The 24,443-nt window shown below is 47.7% G+C and overlaps 1 protein-coding gene across 7 annotated transcripts in view; it reads right to left on the minus strand.

Annotated features, from left to right (window-relative positions):
• The window catches only part of ptpn20 (protein tyrosine phosphatase non-receptor type 20), a 505,217-nt gene that overhangs the window by 84,362 nt on the left and 396,412 nt on the right, over positions 1 to 24,443 (minus strand). For all 7 annotated transcript variants that reach the window (XM_085970355.1, XM_085970356.1, XM_085970357.1 and 4 more), the window contains one exon: positions 14,598 to 14,635. In XM_085970355.1, coding sequence (XP_085826481.1) covers positions 14,598 to 14,635 — 38 coding nt within the window. The remainder of the gene's footprint in view (positions 1 to 14,597; positions 14,636 to 24,443) is intronic.

A 24,443-nucleotide genomic window follows, 5' to 3' on the forward strand; every position in this document is an offset into this window, starting at 1 on the left:
GTTATAGATGATTAGTGTACACTATATTTTGCAGAAAATGTTTAGTTTGTAACCTTTCTCTGTAAGCAAACCTACACAGCTAGCCGTGAATTGCTCGCTCTCTGTATCTAGCTGGTTAACTTGTAGCTGTATTTTGATGCACTATGTACAGGGCTAATTTAAAGTGAATGTAAGAGAATGCCTTTCAGTTTGCTAAATGTATATTCACAGTAAGCTGTGTTTTCACGTGTTTTGGTAAGTTACATGCCAAATGTACTGTGTTGCTCACGCTTACCTAAGTTTGTGTATGCATATCAGTTATGTGCTTGTGTACTAATGTATGCTTCCACTTCTGTATTGTATTTCAGTTTCACAATAAGAATCTTTCAGTAAAGTTTACAAGAAAAGTCAAGCCTTGTGATTTTTATGGGAAGATATCAAGTTGTTAGCTACCTGTCTAGCTCTGGATAGGAACGCGCTGCAAGGGCAGAATAAGCAGCTCTGCCGGGCTCTTTCCTGTCGTGGCATGGTCAATGCTCCTGTACACAGTCACATATTTTCTAAGTTCACGTTTCCAATCTAGTCCTTCTGACTGAGCAATTCTGATTCTCTTCATCAGCGATGCATTCTGGCGCTTGACTTCTCCGTTAGCCTGAGCCCATTTTGCTGTCGTTTTCAGGTGTTTGATCCCGTTGTTTTCACAGTATTCTTTGAATAATTCAGATCTGAATTGGGGACCATTTTCAGATTGCAGGTGATTGGCAAACCATGACGGCTGAAGATTGACTCTAAACTATCAATAACCTTCTCTGTTGTTGTGGAGGTCATGATGTCGTGTTCATAGTAGCGACTATAATAATCAACTACTACAAGAATGGAGTGGTTGGATGGCAAGGGTCCCAGTAAGTCTATAGCTACATCCTGCCAGGAGCCCTCCGGTGATGGTGTTGGTCTCAACGGTTCAGGTGGGTCGGGTCTGGCTACTATCTGACAGCCATGGCACGCTTTACAGTGTTTTTCAGCTGCCTTGTCCATGCCAGGCCACCAAACCTTGGTCCTGAGATGTTGCTTTGTTCCAACTATTCCCAAGTGTCCTTCATGTGCTAACACCAGGGCTCGTGCGTGTAACACTGTGGGTAGCACGATGCGTGTTCCCCGAAGAACTAGGTACCCCACTACGCACAGCTCGTTTGCAATTGCTGCATAAGCTTTACAGTTCTCAAAATGTCCGTTTGTGATTGCCTTCCGTACCTCAATCAGCTCTGGGTCGGTAGCAGAGGCTTCCTCCACCTCTCTAGTAGTGAGTGCTTTTGGTGTCGCACTCACAGCTACAAATCTCACGTATTCATCTGAGCCATGAGAATGTCTCTCCTGTTTTGCTGTCTCCCCCAGCAATCGTGACAGTGGGTCTGCAATGTTTTGCTTGCCTGGAATGTGTATCACCTTAAAATCGTACGGCTGTAATCTAATTACCCATCTCTCTATACGGGCACAGGGTTTAGAGTGTGGGCCGTATATCACTTGCAATGGCTTATGGTCAGTTACCAAGTTAAATTTTCGGCCATACACATATGGATGCAGCCTCTCACAAGCCCATACAAGAGCTAAGGCCTCTCTCTCTCTCTGTTTGAGAGTATTTCCTCTCACAGTCTGTTAAACTACGACTTACATAGCATATTGGCACCTCTTGTCCCTGTTGGTCCTGAACTAGTACTGCGCCTAAACCTACAGGACTGGCATCTGCTATCACCTTGGTTGGTGCATCCTTATCAAAATATGCTAAAGTGCCAGCTCTGGCCAACTCTTCCTTGAGTGCACTGAATGACTGTCTCTGTTGTGATCCAAATTTAAATGGTGTGTCTTTTCTTGTCGGGTGTCGCAGTGGCTCTGATAGCGTTGCAAACTGCGGGATGAATCTGCTACTGTACCCAACGAGTCCCAAGAAACTCCTCACCTCTGTAGCATTCTCTGGTTCCCGAGCTTCTGCCACCGCTCGCACTCTCTCTGCTGTTGGTCCGATGCCCTTTTCAGACAAGATTCCCATGAAAATCAATTGGTCCATGTTGAATTGGCACTTCTCTGAGTTTAGTGTCAGTCCACTTTCCATTAGTCTCGTCATGACAGCGTGCAGGCATCTGTCGTGCATTTCCTGGTCATGTGCATGCACGATAATGTCGTCTGAGATGTTTTAAACACCCTCTATTCCAGCTAAGGCATTAGCTATCTCGTGCTGATATTGCTCACTAGCTGAAGATACACCGAATACCAGCCTCTTGTACCTGTATACTCCGTTATGTACTGCAAACGTTGTGATTTCTCGTGACTCAGGGGTCAGTTCTAGCTGGTGATAACCCCATTTCAGGTCTAGCTTACTAAACACCGTCGAGCCGTTCATACCTTGGAGTATCTCATCATCGGTGGGGATTGGATATCGTTCCCTCACTATTGCCTGGTTTGCTCGTCTCATGTCTAGGCATAACCTTACATCCTTATCCGCTTTTGGTGCAATAACCACAGGATTTACCCATGGGGTGGGACCAGTTACAGGTTCGATAATGCCCGTGTCCCTCAATTGTTTTATTTTGGCCTCTACTGCCCCCCTTAAGTTGAATGGTATACGCCTGAGTGGCTGGGCCACAGGCTTCACTTGTGGGTCGATATACAAACTGATCAGTTTTGTGTTCAGCCTTCCTACTCCCTGAAACACCTTTGGATACTGCCGTTCTAGTAGCTGTCTTACATCTACCACAGCTGAGACATCTGCGCCTATTTTTAAAACTCCCAGTTTCATGGCTGTCTCCCTTCCTAGCAATGGCTCTCCATGGCCTTTAACCACAATGAACTCCGCCTGCTCAGTTCTCTTACCTATTGTAATCCCACATGTGAATACACCTTTAACTGACAGTGGTCGGCTAGAAGCATAAGAGAATAACTTTCTCTCTGTCTTAGGGACATGTGACTGACACTTAATGTGTTCTGACTTTAATCCTTCCCATGTATTCTCATCTATCACATTACTAGTTGCACCCGAATCAATTAACATTCTCAGGTTTACTCCCCCCACACAAAAGGTAAGTCTCTCTGTCACGTTATTTCCAGCAACAGCAAATGCACAGTTATTTTGTTCCTCTATGTTATGTTCTTATGTTCTACATTGTTCACACTGTGTTTCTTTGTACCCTTTGTGCGGCATCCTTTGGAGAAATGATCCTTTCCCTTGCACTTATGACACGTTTGTCCACGTGCTGGGCATTTCGGATCTCTGCACATGTGGTCTGTGTGTCCACATCTGTAACATTTCCTTTCGTTCCTATCACCATTTCCCTTTGGTTTCTCTGTCGAGCTTTTCGCATAATACCCTCTTTTCTGTGTAACACGACGAACAGTATCTGTCTCCGCCTTCTCTGTACATGACATGGCTGACATCTGCTCCTCGACGTTTTCACATTGTGAGGCGAATTGTAACGTGCGGGCGAGCGTTAGACCATGCCCTTCCTCTAGCAATTTCCTCCACACATAGGCTGACATGCACCTACTCAGGATAGCGTCTCTTATTTGATTATCCGCATCCCCACCAAAAGCACAGTCTTTAGCAGCCTGCCGCAAGCGAATAGCAAATTGTTGCACAGTCTCACCTGCCTTCTGGGACAACTTATGAAAAGTCTGTCTAGCAAATGCTGCGTTGACCTGGGGCACAAAGTAGTGATTCAAAGCACTAACCGCCGCCGTGTAGTCTGCTGGCTCTCCTGTGTCCGGTAGAGTTGAAAAGATATCCTGGACATCTGGTCCTGCTAGGTGTAGAAGTAGAGCTCTTCTCCTCTGCTTTGTGGCAGCTGTAGAGGTATCGTCGATAATGAGTCCTTTGCCGTCGGCATAAAGCTCAAAAGACGTTAACCACCTTGTCCTTCTTGGACCCAACGTGGCTGGCTCGGCGAAGCATGCAAAATTTTGAATGCCGGTCTTCTCCATCCTAGCTAACTAAAACTTGGGCAACTACTTATCTAAAAATGATTCCGTTCATTATCCTCGTCACCAATGTTGTATGAACGCATTCAAGCATAGAACCAGGCAGACAGGCTTACAACTACGATGTTCTCTTTACTCAGTAAAATGGCTGACTGCTGCTTTCCCGGGTAATTCCCATAATGCAATGCACATTACATTACCGTATTAACTGGTGTTAAACTCGCACATTACATTACCGTATTGACTGGTGTCAAACTCGCAATCAATACACGACGGGGGGGGGGGTGCAAGGGTTATGGTCTAAAATTGTTGAACTCAATGTTGAGTCCAGAAGGCTGTAAAGTGCCGAATCAAAAGATGAGGTGCTGTTCCTCGAGCTTACGTTGAGCTTCATTGGAACAATGCAAGAGGCCGAGGACAGAGAGGTCAGAGTGGGAGTGAAGCGGAGAATTAAAGTGACAGGCGACCGGAAGCTCAGGGTCCCCCTTACGGACTGAACGGAGGTGTTCTGCAAAGCGGTCACCCAATTTGCATTTGGTCTCCCAAATGTAGAGGAGACCGCATCGTGAGCAGCGAACACAGTATATTAAATTGCAAGAAGTACAAGTAAACCGCTGTTTCACCTGGAAGGGGTGTTTGGGGCCCTGGACAGTGGGAAGGGAGGAGGTATAAGGGCAGGTGCTCAGTTATCTCTGAAATCTTAGTTCTGAATTCTAGAACAACTTGGCACAACTATGACCAAGTCTATGCGTTTATTAATCAAGGTCGGTAGCCCCCACCTTCTACCCCGCTGCCCCCCACGTAATGCAATCAGTCTTGATGTGGGGTTCTGGGGTTTGGCTGACTACAGTCACAGGATTGGTGCGGGACTGCACAAGAACTGAGACAGACAAGATTTAACAAATCACTGGATAAAGTGACTCACAGCCAGCCTGCAATGAGGTGCATTGCCACATGCAAATAAGGGTGGGTTATTCATTATTGTAAATGTAACCCTGTGGAGTATCACACAATTGTGAGATACGTGATACCGGCTGTCGTGATCAGCAGATGATTATTCAATTTTGCAATTTAATTGTTAGCATAATTCTGTGTCATTCAGATCTGACTTTTAAAAGGTCAGAGAGTCACAAGCACTTTTTTGTTCAAAATCTTCCCTCTTTACCACCTGTTTCCCACATTATAACAGTGACTACACTCCAAAAGTACTTCATTGGCTGTAAAGCGCTTTGAGACGTCCGGTGGTCGTAAAGGTGCTATATAAATGCAAGTCTTTCTGTCATTCTTTTACAGAAGAAAATAATATATAATTCTTTCAAAAATGTTGATTTTAATGCTGGACAGAGCCATTCAGGCCAGGTCTCCCTCCCTACTAGGACACGCCGGTGATGGCATTAAGAGTCTCAACACATAACTAAAGTCCCTCATCCCTGGCACCATTCTTCTGACTCTCCTCTGCACCCTCTGCAAGACCTTGACGCCCACCCTAAAATGTGGTGCACTCCCTGTGTATATCGCAGGCGCTCCATAGGAAACGGGGTGGAATCAGCCGCAGCTTCCAACTGGCCTGAAAGTGGTTCTGAGTCTGCCTCACCCTGGGAAACCACACTCCAAGTTGGAAAGGCAAACATCCTACCCAGTAGCATGGTTTCCTACAGCGGCCAGCTCCACATCAGCCCTTGGGCTTGTCTAAAGTCACCTCCTCCCCCTACACTGGTTCCCATGGAGCTGTTCCAGATGCTCCCTTCCGTGATGTCGCTAGAGCGGCCTAGCAGCAAGAGAGGCCTAACTCAAGGGTCCCCGTGTCGACATCAAAATTGACATTTTGTTTCAAATCCGAAGAAATTTCTGGTGAGTATATTCTTTTATAAAATGCTGAGCACTTTCATAGAATCATAAAATCATAGAATCATACAGCAAAGAAGTAGGTCATTCGCCCCATCGTGCTTGTGCTGGCTCTTTGAAAGAGCTGTGTCCAATTAGTCCCACTCCCCTGCTCTTTCTTAATAGTCTTACAAGTTTCTCCTTTTCAAGTATTTATCCAATTCCCTTTTGAAAGTTACTATTGAATCTGCTTCCACCGCCCTTTCAGGCAGCGCATTCCAGATCACAACAACTCACTGCGTAAAAAAAATTCTCCTAATTTCCTCTCTGGATTTTTTGCCGGTTATCTTAAATTTATGTCTGGTTACTGACCCTCCTGCCAGTGGAAACAGATTCTCTCCATCAAAACCTCTCATAATTTTGAACAGCTCTATTAAATCCCCCCCCTTAACCTTCGCTGCTCTGAGAACAATCCCAGCTTCTCTAGCCTCAACACATGACTGAAGTCCCTCATCCCTGGTACCATCCTAGTAAATCTCCTCTGCACCCTCTCCAAGGCCTTGACATCCTTCCCAAAATTGGATACAATACTCTAGCTAAGGCCTAACCAGTGATTTATAAAGGTAACCTTACATAAGAACATAAGAAATAGGAGCAGGAGTAGGCCAATCGGCCCCTCGAGCCTGCTCCGCCATTCAATAAGATCATGGCTGATCTGATCCTAACCGCCAATCTACTATCATAGAACCATCTCCTGAATCTAACAGAATTAGACACACAAACTAGGAGCAGGATCAGGCTACACGGCCCCTGGGCCCGCTCCGCTACCCACAGGGCCATGACCGATCCGAACCTAGACTCATGTCCAAATTCCTGCCCGCTCCCCGTAACCCTTAATTCCCTTTACTTCTAGGAAACTGTCTATTTCTGTTTTAAATTTATGTAATGATGTAGCTTCTACAGCTTTTTGGGGCAGCATATTCCATGGACCTACCACCCACCTTCTTGCTTTTGTACTCTATTCCTCTATTTATAAAGCTAAGGATCCTGTACGCTTTTTTTAACAGCCTTATCGACGTATACTGCCACCTATAAACAAAGCATTCCTCCTTGACGTTCCTTTCCCTTTTAGGTAATTTTATCCATGTTGCTAAGATAATAGAGTGGGTATTAATCTTAATTACAGCCTAATACCTAGACAGGAACAGTGTGACTGTGGGGTTCGAGCCAATGATAGATATGAGGTCCCAGATTCAAAGCTCCAGAGAGCTGTCATGTTCTACTCACTGCACACTCCAGAACACATTCTGCTGAATTGGTTTTGCAATGTGCTGTGGCACCTGGCGTTGTCAAAGCCACCTCTTGCACACTGTGGACTGATTGGCAATGCAGAAGCAATTCCACACGCACAATTGCTTAAAGTTTACAATGAGACATTTCCATTCTGTGTGCACTTTTCCAAATTTTGGGGAAATGTCTGTACTAAATCGAAAACCGCTTTGTTGAGCTGTGCTGACCTCTTGCGGCCAGGAAATGGCAGCCTGCATTGCCGACTGCAATTGTGTTGGGGGGTAGTAGCTCCTGAGGTCGTCCACTAGTCCAGAAGCACGGGCACCATCTCATTTATATTAGGGTCAGTGCTGTGATGGCTCTGCAATATATAGGTAAACCAGTGTGACAAGAGGTCATGCTCGGACACGGGAACTAGACTGAGGACAACACTGAAATTATGGGATAGGTAGCTGACCTAATACCTTCACACATGAATGGCAGAGCAGAGAATTTTTACAGGCTCTTCTTAAAAATTAAAATAGTTTGATAGCCAAATGTCAAGGCTAAGAGGACCAAATGAACTGATCTCCAACATAATTTCTTCATTGCGTGAGGCATCTGGTAGTGAGAGGACTGGAGTGGAGCTGTCTCCAACGCACGCCTACACAACTAGTCTGCTGCTTGTATTCAGTCAGCGAAGCTTCAATTACGCCTCAGTTATTGCTGCCAGTGCAGAGACGGCTCTGTCTCGTTTATGTCACTCCCGCGGAGATCACAGTCTTCTCACAGGAAAGATTCAAACCAGTGCAACCACTTAAACAACCTCCTTCAGAGAATAAGACGCTGTCAGTCAGTTCAGCTGATTAACCTGAGGGGAAGCTACTCTGATCCGTACCTGAAACCTCGCTGATTCCCTCCCCCCATAGGGCATGACACTAACGTGGTTATTAGCAATAAATTTTGCTTCAATATTGTAAGGGATGGAGCCAACTTGAATCGAATCTACAGCAGTTTGTTTTCTATTAGGCAATATTTATTAAGCCATACTTTTATAAATCATTGGTTAGGCCTCTACTGGGGGCGATTGTAACCCCACCCTCTCAGCAGAAACCTGGCGGGTGGGCAGTTAAAATCGCCCTGGCTCTTACCTGTCCGAAAGCTGCCATGGTCACAACATCTGCAATTTTAAACTGCTCCCCTGAACCGGCAGCAAGGACACGCGCCCGGAGCCAACAGGGTCCTTCTTTACATATGCATGTTGCGGACCGATGACATCATCGAGACCTGACTGTAATTTTAACTCAGGCCTGAGCGGGGAATCCACCTGGAGTTAAAATCGGGGTCAAATGTCTAATTCTGGGCACATACTTTAGGAAGGCCTTGGAGAGGCGATTTACTAGAACGATACCAGGGTTGAGGGACTTCAGTTATGTGGAGAGACTAGAGAAGCTGAGATTGTTCTTCTTAGCGCAGAGAAGGTTAAAGGGAGATTTAATAGGGGTGTTCAATGTTATGAAGGGTTTTGATAGAGTAAATAAGGAGAAACTGGCAGGAGGGTTGGTAACCAGAGGGCACAGGTTTAAGGTAATTAGGAAAAGAACCAGAGGGGGAATGAGGGGAATCTGGAATGCATTGCCTGAAAGGGTGGTGGAAGCAGATTCAATAGTAACTTTCAAAAGGGAATTGGATAAATGCTTGAAAAGGAAAAATTTGCTGGGCTATGGGGAATGAGCAGGGGAGTGAGACTAATTGGATCGCTCTTTCAAAAGAGCCGGCACAGGCACAATGGGCCGAATGGCCTCCTTCTGTGCTGTATCGTTCTATGATCGCACTCTCCTGATCCCACACTTATCTCTAACCTCAAAGCTCTCTCTCTTTCTGTCTGCCTGTCTCCCTCTATCGCAGCCTTTCCTGTCTTTCCTTATCTTATTGGTCGGTGTTCTTCTGAGATTTTCCCTCTTTTTTCCCCCCATCTCCGCTCCAAATATCCTGCCCTTACCTGCTCTTCTGCCTCCCTACATCCTCCTGGTGTTCAGAGAAATCGCAGGCCCATTCAGCCTGTGCTGGTGTTGGCTCTTTAACGACAGTTACATCCCCACTCTTCTCTTGTACCCTTTACCACCTTTGGTTTCAAATACTTATCTAATTCTTTTTTAAGTAACATAATTGTCTCTGTCTCGAGTGCCACTTGTGTCAAAAGCATTCCAATTGTGTGAAAACATTTCTTCTAACTTTTCACCCTTTGTTTTACCTGTAATATTCATGAGTTGATGTCCCTTTGTTCCTGATTGTGAACCTGGCTTAAATCAAGGCCCATTCTCAACTCTTTCTTTAACAGGACAATGAAGCTGTGGAACTCGCGATTTCTCTCAGTCTTCTTTGTCCTACCGCGTTCGGCCTTTCACAACTCAGATTGCTGTCACCTAATCTGTACTTCCCGATTTTTCCCTTTATATTTTCAGCCCTAGTGACGTCCTACACCATGGGCCCTGGGCAGGGACGGAATGGCCATGTGGGAAATCAGGAGTGCCCCCGTTAATGGTTCCATAGCACTGTATTAACAGAGCCCCCCTCCTTTTCTCTGTGAGGATCCAGTGGAATCCTGCATTCTTTTGCGGGAGTCAGTCCTTGGGTCTTTACCTTAGCTTCTCCAATAAAAAGCTTTGCTTCGAATGCTCCAGCAATTTCACATCTATCAAAAGCTCAGCAGCCTCTTCAAAGCAATTCTGCTGATTAGTAACTACAGTTAATAATTAAGCTAATTTGAGTTTTCAGGATGTCATTATTGTCTTGAACCGACTAAACATGCTAATAAGTTCAATGTGAGTCAGAAACCCTCCACTTAAAAGGGGCCAAATCTAAGCCCAACTGTGTCAGTCGCACAGGCGCAGTGGGATCAGTAAATTGGATGAGCTGCCCTTAAGGCATGTTTTAAGCCCATTTCCTTCTTCCCGTCACTTCTCAGCCGACTGCATCTTGTATACAAGAACGACTGTGCATATTTGATGCCATCACCTCAGTAAGGCTCCAGAATGCTTGCAAAACGATTTAAGTGAACACGGGGTGTGGGCGTGAGTTGAAGTCACTCCACCCAGTGGGAGAAAGGTTGAAGCAGCACCAAAAGTCCCAGTGCTGTAGTACCACCCCCTTCGCACCCTGCTGCCATTTTCCGGGGGTGGTGGGGTGGACGGGGGGGTCTCTGTGTGAGCGGTCAGGTACCCACCTGTTTTAGGCAGGCAGCCTCATTCAAATATGCTAATCTGGGTCCTGTGGCGGACACACAGGACCCCTCCCAGCTCCCCCCAGCCGCAATTTCTAGGTACAGGAAACTTTGGTTTATCTGGAGGTTAACTCCAGCTCGAGCCACCGGCAAAAATCAGGAGCCGTTTCATTAGGTTTTTTTTCTTTTCGTTGCTTTTTTTTCTACCAGTCAGGCTCTGCAAGGTCTCGCTGAAGCTGTTGCTAAGCTACAGAGACGCTTGCAAGGTACGGCCGACTGTTTAGAAGCTGTTGCTAAGCAACAGGGTTTGTTGCCAGATACGGAGCTCAAAATATCTGTATGTTTCAACATTAGCGCTGGTTTGTCCGGCTGTTTTGATGGGACGGCATTAGCTCGGTCCCGTCGGTGCCGGATAGCACAAAGTTTCCTGTACCAGTGGGCAAGCTGCCCATGGGCGCTGGACTGGCACTCACCTGATCAATGCAAATGAGGCTCAGCCATCAAAATGGCTCGGGCCTCTTGGCAGGGACATTGGGCAGGGGGCTCAATCACAGTGCCCCCTGCAGCCCCTCGAAGTCCGCCCAAACTTAAAATTGACCCCTTAATTCCCTGGCGTTTGCTCTTTGAGATTTCGAAGCCTCTTTTCAACGGGCACGACACAATCTCCAAGTACAATGGAGCTCGTAAAGGGTAACATTTTGGATATTGCTTTCTCTTTCTGTACATTGTTTTTTATTGCAAGTTTTATAACATTTTTAAATTTTTAATTTTATTTGGAATAAATTTTTGTATTCGGTCATTTTGGTAAGTTTTTTTTCTCCAAAAATACAAGTGTCCACTAGTACCCAGTATATCCCTGGAATGTAGAGGGTAGGTGAAACTTTTATAGGACTTCAGCTGAACAGGAACAGAGGAGAAAAGAGGGAAACACAAATAGAAAGACTTGTCCCAATATCAAGGCGTCTAGATGCAAGTTCCCTTTCTGGGCATTAACAATTGCCAAGTCATTAATAGGGTACTTACACTCTTAAATACCAGACGTAACTTCATGTGGTGAGTTTAGTGGGAAGCTAATGTGCAAATCCACCAAGTTCTTAAAAATAAAGGGGAGGCTAAGGGCGAGATGCCGTTTGTGTGAAGCAAGTTCTGAAGATTCACAACTCATGGCATATCCCCTGAAATTGTCGGCTGATTTACGCATCAATAATGGCATGTGTTGTTAACACGCTGCTATTTCTCCAGTAAGATTGGACCCAATGCTTTATAGTCAAAGTGGGACAAGATTAAAGAAGGCATGCCAAGCAGATCAGCAAGTATCTGAGCTGCCATGCTTTATGCTACCAACCATAACAGGAGGCTGTGGCACAATTATCTGCCAATGATGGAAGACAGCTGCCCCTGCAGGCTCCAGTTGCTGCATTGCCACCTGCTGCAAGGATACCTACAGTCAACCTGTAGAGTTGGCATGGCACTGTCAGTGGTAGGTAAAGTCGCTACCATTCTCAGCATTTCTGCCTCTGGTTCATTCCAGGCTCGCACTGCTGTAACCGCTAATGGGCTGGGCACACGTGTCTCAAATAGGTGACGGAGGGATCAGTCAGTGCAGCCAGTAGTTTCATCTTTCCCATTGAAGAGGAACAGCGGCATGACATGTCTGCCCAACTTCACTATGTTGCTGCATTTAAGGAGTGTGATGGAATACTCTCCACTTGCCTGCCTGAGTGCAGCTCCAACAACACTCAAGAAGCTTGACACCATCCAGGACAAAGCAGCCCACTTGATTGGCACCCCGTCCACCACCTTAAACATTCACTCCCTCCACCACTGGCGTACCGTGGCTGCAGTGTGTACCATCTACAAGATGCACTGCAGCAACTCACCAAGGCTTCTTCGGCAGCACCTCCCAAACCCGCGACCTCTTCCACCTAGAAGGACAAGGGCAGCAGGCTCATGGGAACACCACCTCCTCCAAGTTCCCCTCCAAGTCACACGCTATCCTGATTTAGAAATATATCGCCAATCCTTCATCGTCACTGGGTCAAAATCCTGGAACTCCCTAGTTATTAGAGTGCCAATAGGACTGGCGTTGAACTGGTATTTACTTGTTTTGTTGAAGAAGTTTCGGGTTCTGGTTAAAAGTAGTTTACTTGAAGTTTTAAGTGATTTCTGATATGGTTATGGGACTTTGTATATTGTGGTGTTATTTAGTGTTAAATAACAGCACTGTGGGAGTACCTTCACCACACGGACTGCAACGGTTCAAGATGGCGGCTCACCACCACCTTCTCAAGGGCAATTAGGGATGGGCAATAAAATGCTGGCCTTGCCAGCGACGCCCACATCCCATGAACTAATAAAAAAAGTCTTTGAGACAGCTGACAAATCTTTCAGTATTTCTAGAAGCTGAAATAATTCTTGCACCCCTACGTGGCCACTTACCTTTAAATGGCTGCATCCTTTTAAATTTTGGCAGCAGTCTCTTGCTGTTGAGTCACGCTGCATATCGCACTCCGTAATCTGTTACGCTCCCGATGTCTGGGCCAGTGTCTGCATGGAGCATGTTCAAATTATTTATTTGAGCTGACCATGCAGATTTAGGCATGGTCAGCTCACCGTGTTCATTGCGCACTGTGTGCGCAGAGCGATTGCATCCCATAATCCATAAAGAGGGCTGGCGTTTCTGTAAACAATTAAATTTATCCACATGACCTTCTATTGAAAGGCTTCTGTGCAGCTACCTGGAGACGCAGCATAAATTACCTCTATTCACCCCGCCACCATCTGATTGATTACCAGATCAATCACTCTAACCTACTTTTTGAGACTGTAAATACATTATTTTAATGGCCTTGGCTGCTAAAACGCACAGTCTACACTTTGCCAAAGGCACACGTGACAGGACGGAAGGGATGGGATGTGAAAGGACTTCCATCGTAAAGTGTGCAAGCTGAATTTATCCACTTTGGTCATCCTAGTGAGCCTGCTCACGTTCGCAGAATCAAAATCTACTTTTTCAGCTTTGGTTACCTTCCACTAAACTCAGAATGGGCAATGTCACTTGGGACACCTACCATCGATAACTAAGACCATAGGCTTTCAAACAGGCCATGAGCGATCCATAAGGAGGATGCCAGGGGAGAGAACCAGTGAGTCTTGTGAGGTCATTGGGTTTCTGCCCCTTGTGTCAGGTTTCAGAATTTTTCTGTATTCGCTGTCTTAATGTATTTCCACTCCACTATACTAACAAATAGGGACATTTTCTGCACTGATGCTATTGTCCCTTTGAGTCACTGACTGTCGTTTGGAAGCTAGAGCAGGGGTCTTTGGGAACGGATCAATACCTTTTAAAAATTCTCATCCCTGATTTCAAATCCCTCCATGGCCTCGCCCCTCCCTATCTCTGTAACCTCCTCCAGCCCTACAGCCCTCCGAGATCTCTGCACTCCTCCAATTCGGGCCTCTTGCGTATCCCCAATTTTAAACGCTGCATCATTAGTGGCCGTGTCTTCAGCTGCCTAGGCTCGAAGCTCTGGAATTCCCTTCCTAAACCTCTCCGCCTCTCTGTCCTCCTTTAAGATACTCCTTAAAACCTACCACTTTGACTAAGATTTTGGTCATCCCTCCTAATATCTCTTTATGGGGTTCTGTGTCAAATTTAGTTTGATAACTCTCCTGTGAAATACCTTGTGACGTTTTACTATGTTATCTGTGCTCCTCTAATTCTGCCCTCTTGAGCATCCCTGATTATAATTGCTCAACTTTTGGTGGCCGTGCCTTCTGTTGTCTGGGCCCTAAGCTCTGGAATTCCCTGCCTAAACCTCTCTGCCTCGCTACCTCTCTTTCCTCCTTTAAGATGCTCCTTAAAATCTACCTCTTTGAGCAAGCTTTTGGTCACCTGCCCTAATTTATCCTTATGTGGCTCGGTGTCAAATTTTTTGTCTTAAAATACTCCTGTGCAGCGCCTTGGGACGTTTTACAATGTTAAAGGCATGATATAAATACAAGTTGTTGTTGTTAAAGGCGCTATATAAATGCAAGTTGTTGCTGTTGTTGTAGGTCACACACAAATGTGTGAAAACCACGGCCCAGGACTGGTTCGGAGTGAATATTTTCATCAGTAAAATCAACGCTCAGACTTACACCACCTAATGGCAATGAATGAGATGCCGCCTCCCCTGCTGATACTCAGTCACACACACAAGTAGTTATCTCCATCTGTCTGGTTATTAGAAGGAGCAGCTGAGCTGATGTGATACACATTAGGAATCCTGCACTGTAATTAACCCATGCTAATCATTACTGCTTGAACACACTAACGTTGGAGACAGCAACTTACCAGTCTTTTGTACTTCAGTTACCACTGGCTTACCATCCCTGAGAAAACAAAATCAAAATGGTTCAGATGCTGGAATAATGGGAAATGCAAACAATCTACCTGTACAAGTCTCAAGCCCCGTTCGCCCATCACCCCTGTGCTCGCTGACCTCCATTGGCTCCCGGTTAAGCAACGCCTCGATTTCAAAATTCTCATCCTTGTTTTCAAATCCCTTCATGGCCTCGCCCCTCCCTATCTCTGTAGTCTCCTCTAGCCCCACAACCCCCTGTGATATCTGCGCTCCTCTAATTCTGCCCTCTTGAGCATCCCCGATTATAATCACTCAACCATTGGTGGCTGTGCCTTCAGCTCTGGAATTCCCTGCCTAAACCTCTCTGCCTTGCTACCTCTCTTTCCTCCTTTAAGACGCTCCTTAAAACCTACCTCTTTGAGCAAGCTTTTGGTCACTTGCCCTAATTTCTCCTTATGTGGCTCGGTGTCAAATTTTTTGTCTTAAAATACTCCTGTGAAGCACCTTGGGACGTTTTACTACATTAAAGGCGCTATATAAATACAAGTTGTTGTTGTTGTTGTTGTACAACTGGGACATAATGTAATGATGTGGGGTGGAAATTGCGGTCGGCGGCTTGCCGCAGGCGAACCCCTCCCAACCGCAAGAAAACTCCGCGCCTACCTGATTGCTCCGGATCTTCAAAGACCCGCGCTCCTGGGCCTGCGGGCATACACCTGCGTAAAGGCCCCACGTATCCCAGGGGCGCAGGCAGTTCGCAAGCGTCCCTGGGATCACGTGGGCCGGCCCTACCAATGAGAAAGAGGGATCTCCATTATGCTTATGGGGGATTCCATTTACGTACAGAATCACCATAAGCGTAATAGGAATCACCCAAAAAACACATTTTCACACAACCTAAATAAAAATAAATCTTCACAGGTTCAAAATTAATTAAAATATAGTAAACTCTTTCGTATCCGGCACCTATGGGACCAGGATGGTGCCGGTTGATGAAAAATTCTGGATAACCGAGAGGTATACCTACCACGGCAATTTTTAACACAAACAAAAATAAAAACCACGGACTAACTCGGCCACCGTGGGAGACTCGGACTCGGCAAAACGAGTGCTGGATGGATTCGGCAAGATTACCGGTTATCTATTTTGCTGGTTATTAAAGAATTCCGGATGATTAAGTGCCATTTAAACAAGAGTTTACTGTACCATTCAATTTAACATTTAAAATAAAAATGTAATTTGTTGAAAAATAAATGTAAACATTTTTAAATGGGACAAAAATAACCTAAACTAATTTTAAATGTAAGGGAATGTTTAAATGATTTAAAAATGTTTATTTTAATATTTATTTAAACCGTTACACTGGTAAAAGAAGGCCCTACGCTGCTTTTTACCAGGTGTAAGGGTTTCGTGGGCATTCGCTGGGCAGTAGTTGGGTAAATAGCCCGACTCTCCGCCAGCGAGTGTCCATTTCCCAGGGATGCGGAGGATCTATCAAAGAGAAACTTGACAGATCGCAAGTTCCGGGATTTTACTCATGCGCATCGCACGTGGAAACCCGGAACTTGAGGGGCACGTACAGTGTACGTGGTCATAGGCCCTGTAAAATCCGGGCCAACGGTAACAAAAACAGATACTCATGTGGAACACTGCATGTACCTGATACATTCTCAACCACCTTTAATGCCAATACAATGGAAGCTTTTTCTTGCCACTTTCCATCTGGCCTGCAAAATATTGGCAACAAGGCTGGTGCAGGCACCATGTAAAACAGCTATTACAGATCAAAAAGGGCCCCGGGCTTAACTCATGGCCAACACTGACCCAAATGATCTTAGCTGGGATGGCATTGGAATGCAGCAATTAGCCTCGATGTTCCTGGGGTAAGACAGGGAAGGAATCAGCCAGAGTTCTGGCTCCTGATCCCTTTGTAAGTGATGCCGGCTGGAAAGTGTGAGTGTGTGGGCATCAGGTGAAGGCAGGATCAGACGCAGATGTTTGAAAAAAATCTGCCAATTGCACGGGCTACTTGGGAAAGACCGGCTGACACTCATGCAACTGTGTCCCAGCCTGAGTCAGTGCCTTTAAGGGAGGGAAAAAGAGAATATTTTTGGGGAGGGGGAATAAAAAAAACCAAAATGGCAGAAAGTGACAGTAGTAGGGTTTTCCCCAATCACAACGCCTGCTCAATTAAGTTATCAAGACAAGAAGAACAACAATTTGCATTTACATAGCATCTTTAACGTAGAAAAACATCCCAGGGTGCTTCACAGGAACGTTATCAGACAAAAATTGACACCAAGCCACATAAGGAGATATTAGGACAGGTGACCAACAGCTTGGTGAACGAGGTAGGTTTTAAGGAGCGTCTTAAAGGAGGAGAGAGAGGTAGAGAGGTCTAGGGCAGAAATTCCAGAGCTTAGGGCCTAGGCAGCTGAAGGCACGGCCGCCAATGGTGGAGCGAAGGAAGTCAGTGATGAGGTGAGCCCAGAATTAGAGGAGCACAGAGTCAAATAGTTGAGTTACAATATGGGTATGAAATAAACAAAGAATGCTTCAAAGATTCTGTTTATGCAATTTATTCATGTGGTCCATTTAAAGGATCTCTACACCCTTGCATTCAACAGACTCAGCTCAACACCAACCCTGCCTACATTACTCCAAGCCAATCAATAAAATGTGATCATCCCAGAAGGGGGATTGACAGGATAGACGCTGAGAGATTGTTTCCCCTGGCTGGAGTGTCTAGTACTAGGGGGCAGTGTCTCAGGGATAAGGGGTTGGCCATTTAAGACTGAGATGAGGAGGAATTTCTTCACTCAGAGTGTTGTGAATCTTTGGAATTCTCTGCCCCAGAGCGCTGTGGATGCTCAGTCATTGAGTATATTCAAGGCTGTGATAGATAGATTTTTGGACTCTAGGGGAATCAAAGGATGGGGGATGGGGCAGGAAAGTGGAGTTGAGGGCGATGATCAGCCATGATCTTATTGAATGGCGCAGGAGGCTCAAGGGGCCATATGGCCTACTCCTGCTCCTATTTCTTATGTTCTTATGTTAATAACCGGAATTATTGGCTTGAAAAAATACTCCCATTCATGTCTCATTTCTCGTCCCCTTGATAAACATAGAAACATAGAAGATAGGAGCAGGAGTAGGCCATTCGGCCCTTCGAGCCTGCTCCGCCATTCAATAAGATCATGGCTGATCATCGCCCTCAACTCCACTTTCCTGCATCATAGAATCATGGAACAGTACAGCACAGAAGGAGGCCATTCAGTCCATCGAGTCTGCGCCGGCTCTTTCGAAGAGCAATCCAGTTAGTCCCACTCCCCCGGCTCTTTCCCCATATGCCTGCAATTTTTTCTCCTTCATGAATTTATCTAATTCCCTTTTGATGGCTACAATTAAATCTGTAACCACCGCCCTATCAGGCAATGCATTTCAAATCCTAACCACTCTCATTGCATAAAAACGTTTTCCCCGATGTTGCCTCTGGTTCTTTTGCCAACCACCTTAAATCTGTGCTCTCGTTATCGACCCTTCCGCCATTGGAAACAGTTTCTCTTTATTTACACTTTTGCTCGCATCATTAACGTCATGTTACGGAGTGGGATGAAGGAGTGTTGCAAACTGCATTGTAGCTTTACACAACGCAAAAAGCATATCATTCACCTCTAAACCTCTCTGATAACCATTTCATCTGTTCATTGGCACCAAGCCATATTGCATCGAACAAAATGTCATCAAGACAACACAAAGTTTATTGGCATTGCTGTTTCTTAATAAGCAGAGAATCAATGTACGGCACTCTGTTTATTCAGTCAGGGGGCTCAAACACTGGCACTGCCTATATGGAGTTAGGTCACAGATCAGCCATGATCTCATTGAATGGCAGAACAGGCTCAAGGGGCTAAGGGGGAAAAATTCAGTATCGCCCCGTTTGGGGCGCAAAGTTTAGCGCCTGGCGCTAATTATCGCCTCCAACTACAAACTTGGCTTTTATCGCCCCCGGAGATGATTGGAGCGCTAAATCAGGTGCTACACACCTCTCTTAAGTCGCAAAGGCCGAGGAGCGAGGCGCTACCTCAGAGCGCTGGCGAAGCTCATGTGATGTCAGTCAGCAATGGAACACAGACACACTGGCGCCGGCCAGTTCTTAAAGGGGAGGGTCGATCTTGCTCTCCATCCACACCCTGCTCATTGCAGCCTTGAATCTCGGCCTGGAGAGACCTGTACATCAAATCTGCTGGAAAGAACAATGGAGAGGCCCAGGGAAAGAGCTCAGAGTGCAGCCCCGACAGTCTCTTCTAAACCGATATAAGGGCCTAGAAATTCAGTGCCCTTAGCACCGATTTTGCGGCGCTAGAGGGCCTAGCGCTGCAATTGGCGCCGGTTCCTAAATTGCCTGGGGCCCTTCCGCGGCGGTAGACCGGTAGCGCTGCGCCGGCACCGATGACGTCATCGGTGTGCGCAGCGTCCCGGTTGCCGTGGTAACCCGGCCCCAAGCTGAAATTCAGTTGCGGCCGCCTCGCCAGTGGCAGCCGCAACTAAGACTCCGGCAAACGAGTGTTGCTGGAGTCTGCGCCGGCGCTTTAAGGAGGCGCGGCGGCCGGCCGCTTTCCCGCCGGCCGCCTGCCCGCAGCTCCCTCCCCGGACTTCTTCCCCCACCCCCCCCGGAACAGATGCAAGCCCGGCACTTGTCCGAGGTGCCGGGCTCATTTTTGCAGAGATTTGCGCGGGCCGCGGCCGGGTGCAGGCAGCTCCTCCTTAATGGAAGGAGGAGGCCTGCACTTCCCGAGCCTGCCGCACCGCATCGGGCGCCGCAGCGCCGGAATAGCGCCGCAATGCGGCGCGTAGCGCCAGTTTTCAGGCGCAAACAGCCTTCAGTAGCGCCGGCAGCCGTTTGGGCGTGGCGCTACTGAATTTTTGGCGCGCACAGCGCGACTTAGCACCGGCGCTAAATTTCCGGCGTTAAGCCCCGGCGCAGCGCAACCTCAATTTCTAGGCCAAGGAAGGGCAAATCAAAATTAACCTGCAAAGTGCTGCTCAGTACCCAAAACTCCTTCACACAGCGTTGAATCTCTCCAGAATTCTGGTTCTCCCTTATCTATTCTACCAGTTACATCCTCAAAAAATTCCAGTAGGTTAGTCAAGCACAATTTACCTTTTGTAAATCCATGTTGAATTTGTCCGATCCTGTCACTGTTTTCCAAGTGCTCTGCTATTACATCTTTTACAATGGACTCTAGCATTTTCCCCACTACCGATGTCAGGCTTACCGGTCTATAATTCCCCATTTTCTCTCTACCACCTTTTTTGAATAGTGGGGTAACATTAGCTACCCTCCAACCCATGGGAACTGTTCCAGAGTTTATAGAATTTTGGAAGATGACCAGCAATGCATCTACTATTTCCAGGATCACTTCCTTAAGTACCCTAGGATGTAGATTATCAGGCCCTGGGGATTTATCAGCCTTCAATCCTGTCAATTTCCCTAACACCATTTCCCTACAAATACTGATTTCATTCAGTTCCTCCCTCTCATTAGACCCTATGTTCCCCGACATCTCTGGGAGGTTATCTGTGTCCTCCTTTGTGAAGACAGAACCAAAGTATGTATTTAATTGGTCTGCCATTTCTTTGTTCCCCATTATAAATTCCCTTTATTCTGACTGCAAGGGACCTACGCTTGACTTCACCAATCTTTTTCTCTTCACATATCTATAAAAGCTTTTACAGTCAGTTTTTATGTTCCCTACAAGCTTACTCTCATACTCTATTTCCCCCCCTCTTAATTAATCCCTTTGTCCTCCTTTGCTGAATCCTAAACTGCTCCCAATCCTCAGGTTTGCTGCTTTTTCTGGCCAATTTATATGTCCTCTCCTTGGATCTTATGCTATCCCTAATTTCCTTTGTTAGCCACGGTTGAGTCACCTTTTTTGTTTTATATTTATGTCAAGCAGGGATGAACAAATTCTGTAGTTCATCCATGCGATCTTGGAATGTTTGTCATTGCCTATCCATCATCAACACTTTAAGTAACGCTCCCCAATCCATCCTATCCAACTCGCGCCTCATACCATCGTAGTTTCCTTTATTTAAATTCAGGACCCTAGTCTCTGAGTCAAATACTTCACTCTCCATCTTAATGAAGAATTCTATCATATTTATGATCGCTCCGCCCCAACGGCCCTTGCACAAGAAGATTGCTAATTAATCCTTTCTCATTACATAATACCCCGTCTAAGATGGCCTGATCTCTAGTTGGTTCCTCGACATATTGGTCCAGGAAACCATCCCATATGCACTCCAGGAATTCCTCCTCCACAGTATTGTTACTAATTTGGTTAGCCCAATCTATATGTAGATTAAAGTCACCCATGATAACTGCTGTGTCCTTATTGCATGCATCTCTAATTTCCCATTTAATGCCATCCCCAACCTTAGCATTACTGTTTGGGGGTCTGTATCCAACTCCCACTAACGTTTTCTGCCCCATGGTATTTCTCAGCTCTACCCATACAGATTCCACATCATCAGAGCTAATATCCTTCCTTACTATTGTGTTAATCTCCTCTTTAACCAGCAATGCTACCCCACCTCCTTTTCCTTTTTGCCTATTTTCCTGAATATTGAATACCCCTGGATGTTGAGTTCCCAGCCTTGGTCACCCTGGAGCCATGTTTCCATAATCCCAATCATATCTTATCCGTTTACATCTATTTGCGCCGCTAATTCATCCACTTTATTACGAATGCTCCTCACGTTAAGACACAAAGCCTTCAGGCTTGTTTTTTTAACACTCTTAGACCTTTTAGAATTATTATTTACTGTGGCCATGTTTGATTTAAACCCTTGATTTCTCTGACTGCCACTTTTGCTTTTCTCCTTCTTGTCTTTTGCTTCTATCCTTGCTTCCCTTTCCTCTGTCTCACTGCACAGGTTCCCAACCCCCTGCCATTTTAGTTTAAACCCTCCCCAACAGCACTAGCAAACACTCCCCCTAGGACATCGGTCCCGGCCCTGCCCGGGTGCAAACCGTCTGTTTTGTACTGGTCCCACCTCCCCCAGAACCGGTTCCAATGTCCCAGGAATTTGAATCCCTCCCCCTTGCACCATTTCTCTAGCCACGTATACAGCTGAATACTTTTGAAGTGTAGTTACTGTCATAATGTAGGAAACGCGGCAGCCAATTTGCGCATAGCAAGCTTCCGCAAACAGCAATGTGATAATGACCAGATTGTAGGAGTCTACGTACTCCTAGCAAAAAATACTGAACTCAGAGAGGTTCAACAGAAAAGGTTTAATTGTTGAGGCTACATGTTGAACACAAAATGGCGTCAGAGCTTACACCAAGTCTGACTGCTTTTCATCAGTCCACAGCTTCGACTGCCCCTCCCCCGCTCTGGGCTTAACTATGTTGCAGATCGAGTTTCTTAAAGGTGTGATCCTTCTTAAAGGCATGACGCCTGATTTATAGTCTACGGACCGAAAAACGGATTGTGTCCTTTCTGTGATCGGTACGCCACACAGCTCCCCCCAGAATCCGCTAGTAGGGAGTGTACGAACCGGCGTGGCGGCTTGATGGCATGGCTGGAACGGCTCTTGGCAGTTGGTGTCGGGAGCGGGGCAGTCGGACGCGTCGGGCTCTTAGGCGGTCTGCCCCGCGGTGGGGGTTGGCCCACTTGAACGGGTTCGTCGGGCTCTAGGTGCGCCAGCTTGAGCCGGTCGAACGACACCTTGTCAGTTCTGCCGCCCACTTCGAGGAGGAAGAACTTGTTCCCCGTCTGGAGTACCTTGTAGGGTCCGTCGTATGGGGGCCGTAGAGGTCCTCGGTGGGCGTCATGGCGCACGAAAACAAATTTGGCCATGTGCAGGCTAGGTGGTACGCGGGTTGCTGGTTCGCCGTGCCGGCCGGTGGGCACCGGAGCGAACTGTTGTGCTCGGTTGGCGAAAGCGCGCGTTGCTGGTCAGCCGACCAGGGGGTCGTGGCGGTGGGCAGGAACTCTCCGGGTACGCGCAGCGGCTGGCCGTACACGAGTTCCGCCGCCGAGGCTTGCAGGTCTTCCTTGACCGTGGAGCGTAGGCCAAGTAGCACCCACGGGAGGCGGTCGATCCAAGCCTTGTCCTCGAGGCTGGCGCGGAGGGACGCCTTCATGGACCTGTGGAATCGCTCGCACAGTCCATTGGCTTGGGGGTGGTAAGCCGTGGTGCGGTGAACGGCCACTCCGAGGTTTCGGGCGATGGCGGCCCACAGATCAGAGGTGAACTGCGGGCCTCTATCCGATGTCATGTCGGAGGGGACGCTGAACCGAGCGACCCAGGTACCGATGAACGCCCTCGCGATGTCGGCGGTGGTGGTGGACGTCAGTGGAATGGCCTCGGGCCAGCGGGTGGTACGGTCCACGATTGTTAGCAGGTGCGTGTGACCTTGTGATGGCGGCAGGGGGCCGACGAGGTCGATGTGGATGTGGTCAAACCTTCTTTCTGGCACGGTGAACTCCTCGAGTGGGGCTTTGACGTGCTGGTGGATTTTGGCACGCTGGCAAGCTATGCAGGATCTGGACCAGACGCGCACATCTTTGCGCAGGCCGCGCCAGACAAATCGGTTGGCCACCAGTCTAATGGACGCGCGGGTGCCGGGGTGTGAGAGACCGTGGACGATGTCGAACACCTGTTTTCGCCAGGACGCCGGGACTACGGGGCGGGGTTGCGCCAGGGAGGTGTCGCATTTGACTGTGACGGCGGACGGGCCGCAGGCGACGTCGGTCAGTCGCAGCCCTGGGAGGGTTGTGGGCGCGAAGAGCAGATCGGGGTCGGTGCGTTGCTCCGCTGCCAGTTGAGCATAGTCCACTGCCAGGTGGGCGCCGTGGACGGTGGGGCGGGATAGGCAGTCGGCCACCACGTTGTCTCGACCGGAGACATGCCGGATGTCCGTGGTGAATTCGGACACCGCGGCGAGCTGGCGTTGTTACCTGGCTGATCACGGGTCAGCAGATTTCGCCATCGCGAATGTCAGGGGTTTGTGGTCGACAAACGTGGTGAAGGGGCGGCCCTCCAGAAGAAATCTAAAATGGCGGACTGCCAGGTACAGTGCGAAGAGCTCGCGGTCAAAGGCGCTGTATTTGGCCTCCGGGGGGTGCAGTTGGCGGCTGAAAAAGGCCAGCGGTTGCCAGGCCCCGTCGACCCACTGTTCGTACACGGCGCCGACCGCGTGGTCGGAGGCGTCCGTGGTGAGGGCCACCCTGGCATTGGGCTGTGGGTGAGCGAGCATGGTGGCGTCGGCGAGCGCCTTTTTGGTCGAGTCGAAAGCGGTCAACATGTCCGCTGACCACTCGATCGCCATTCTGTCTTTCTTACCCCGGAGGACTTCGTATAGGGGCCGCATGAGGGAGGCCGCTCTGGGAAAGAAGCGGTTGTAAAAGTTGATCATCCCCAAGAACTCCTGGAGGCCTTTGATGGTGGTAGGCCGGGGGAACTGCTGGACGGCTTGCACCTTGGCGGGCAGGGGAATGGCTCCGTCCTGCGTGATGTGGTGGCCGAGGAATTCGATCCTGCTGAGGCCGAATTGGCACTTGGCTGGGCTGATGATGAGCCCGTGCTCACTGAGCCGCTGGAACAGGGTGTGGAGGTGCTTGATGTGTTCCTGCTTGGAGGAACTAGCTACCAGGATGTCATCCAGGTAGACAAAGAGGAACTTCAGGTCCCGGAGGACCGAGTCCATGAGCCGCTGGAAGGCCTGGGCTGCGTTTTTGAGGCCGAAGGGCATTCGGAGGAACTCGAATAGTCCAAAAGCGGTGATTATGGCCGTCTTGGGAACGTCCGTGGGGTGGACT

This window comes from Somniosus microcephalus, chromosome 29 (genome assembly GCF_052327205.1).
Source record: "Somniosus microcephalus isolate GS21.2 chromosome 29, FLI_Smic_1.0, whole genome shotgun sequence".
Classification (NCBI taxonomy): domain Eukaryota; kingdom Metazoa; phylum Chordata; class Chondrichthyes; order Squaliformes; family Somniosidae; genus Somniosus; species Somniosus microcephalus.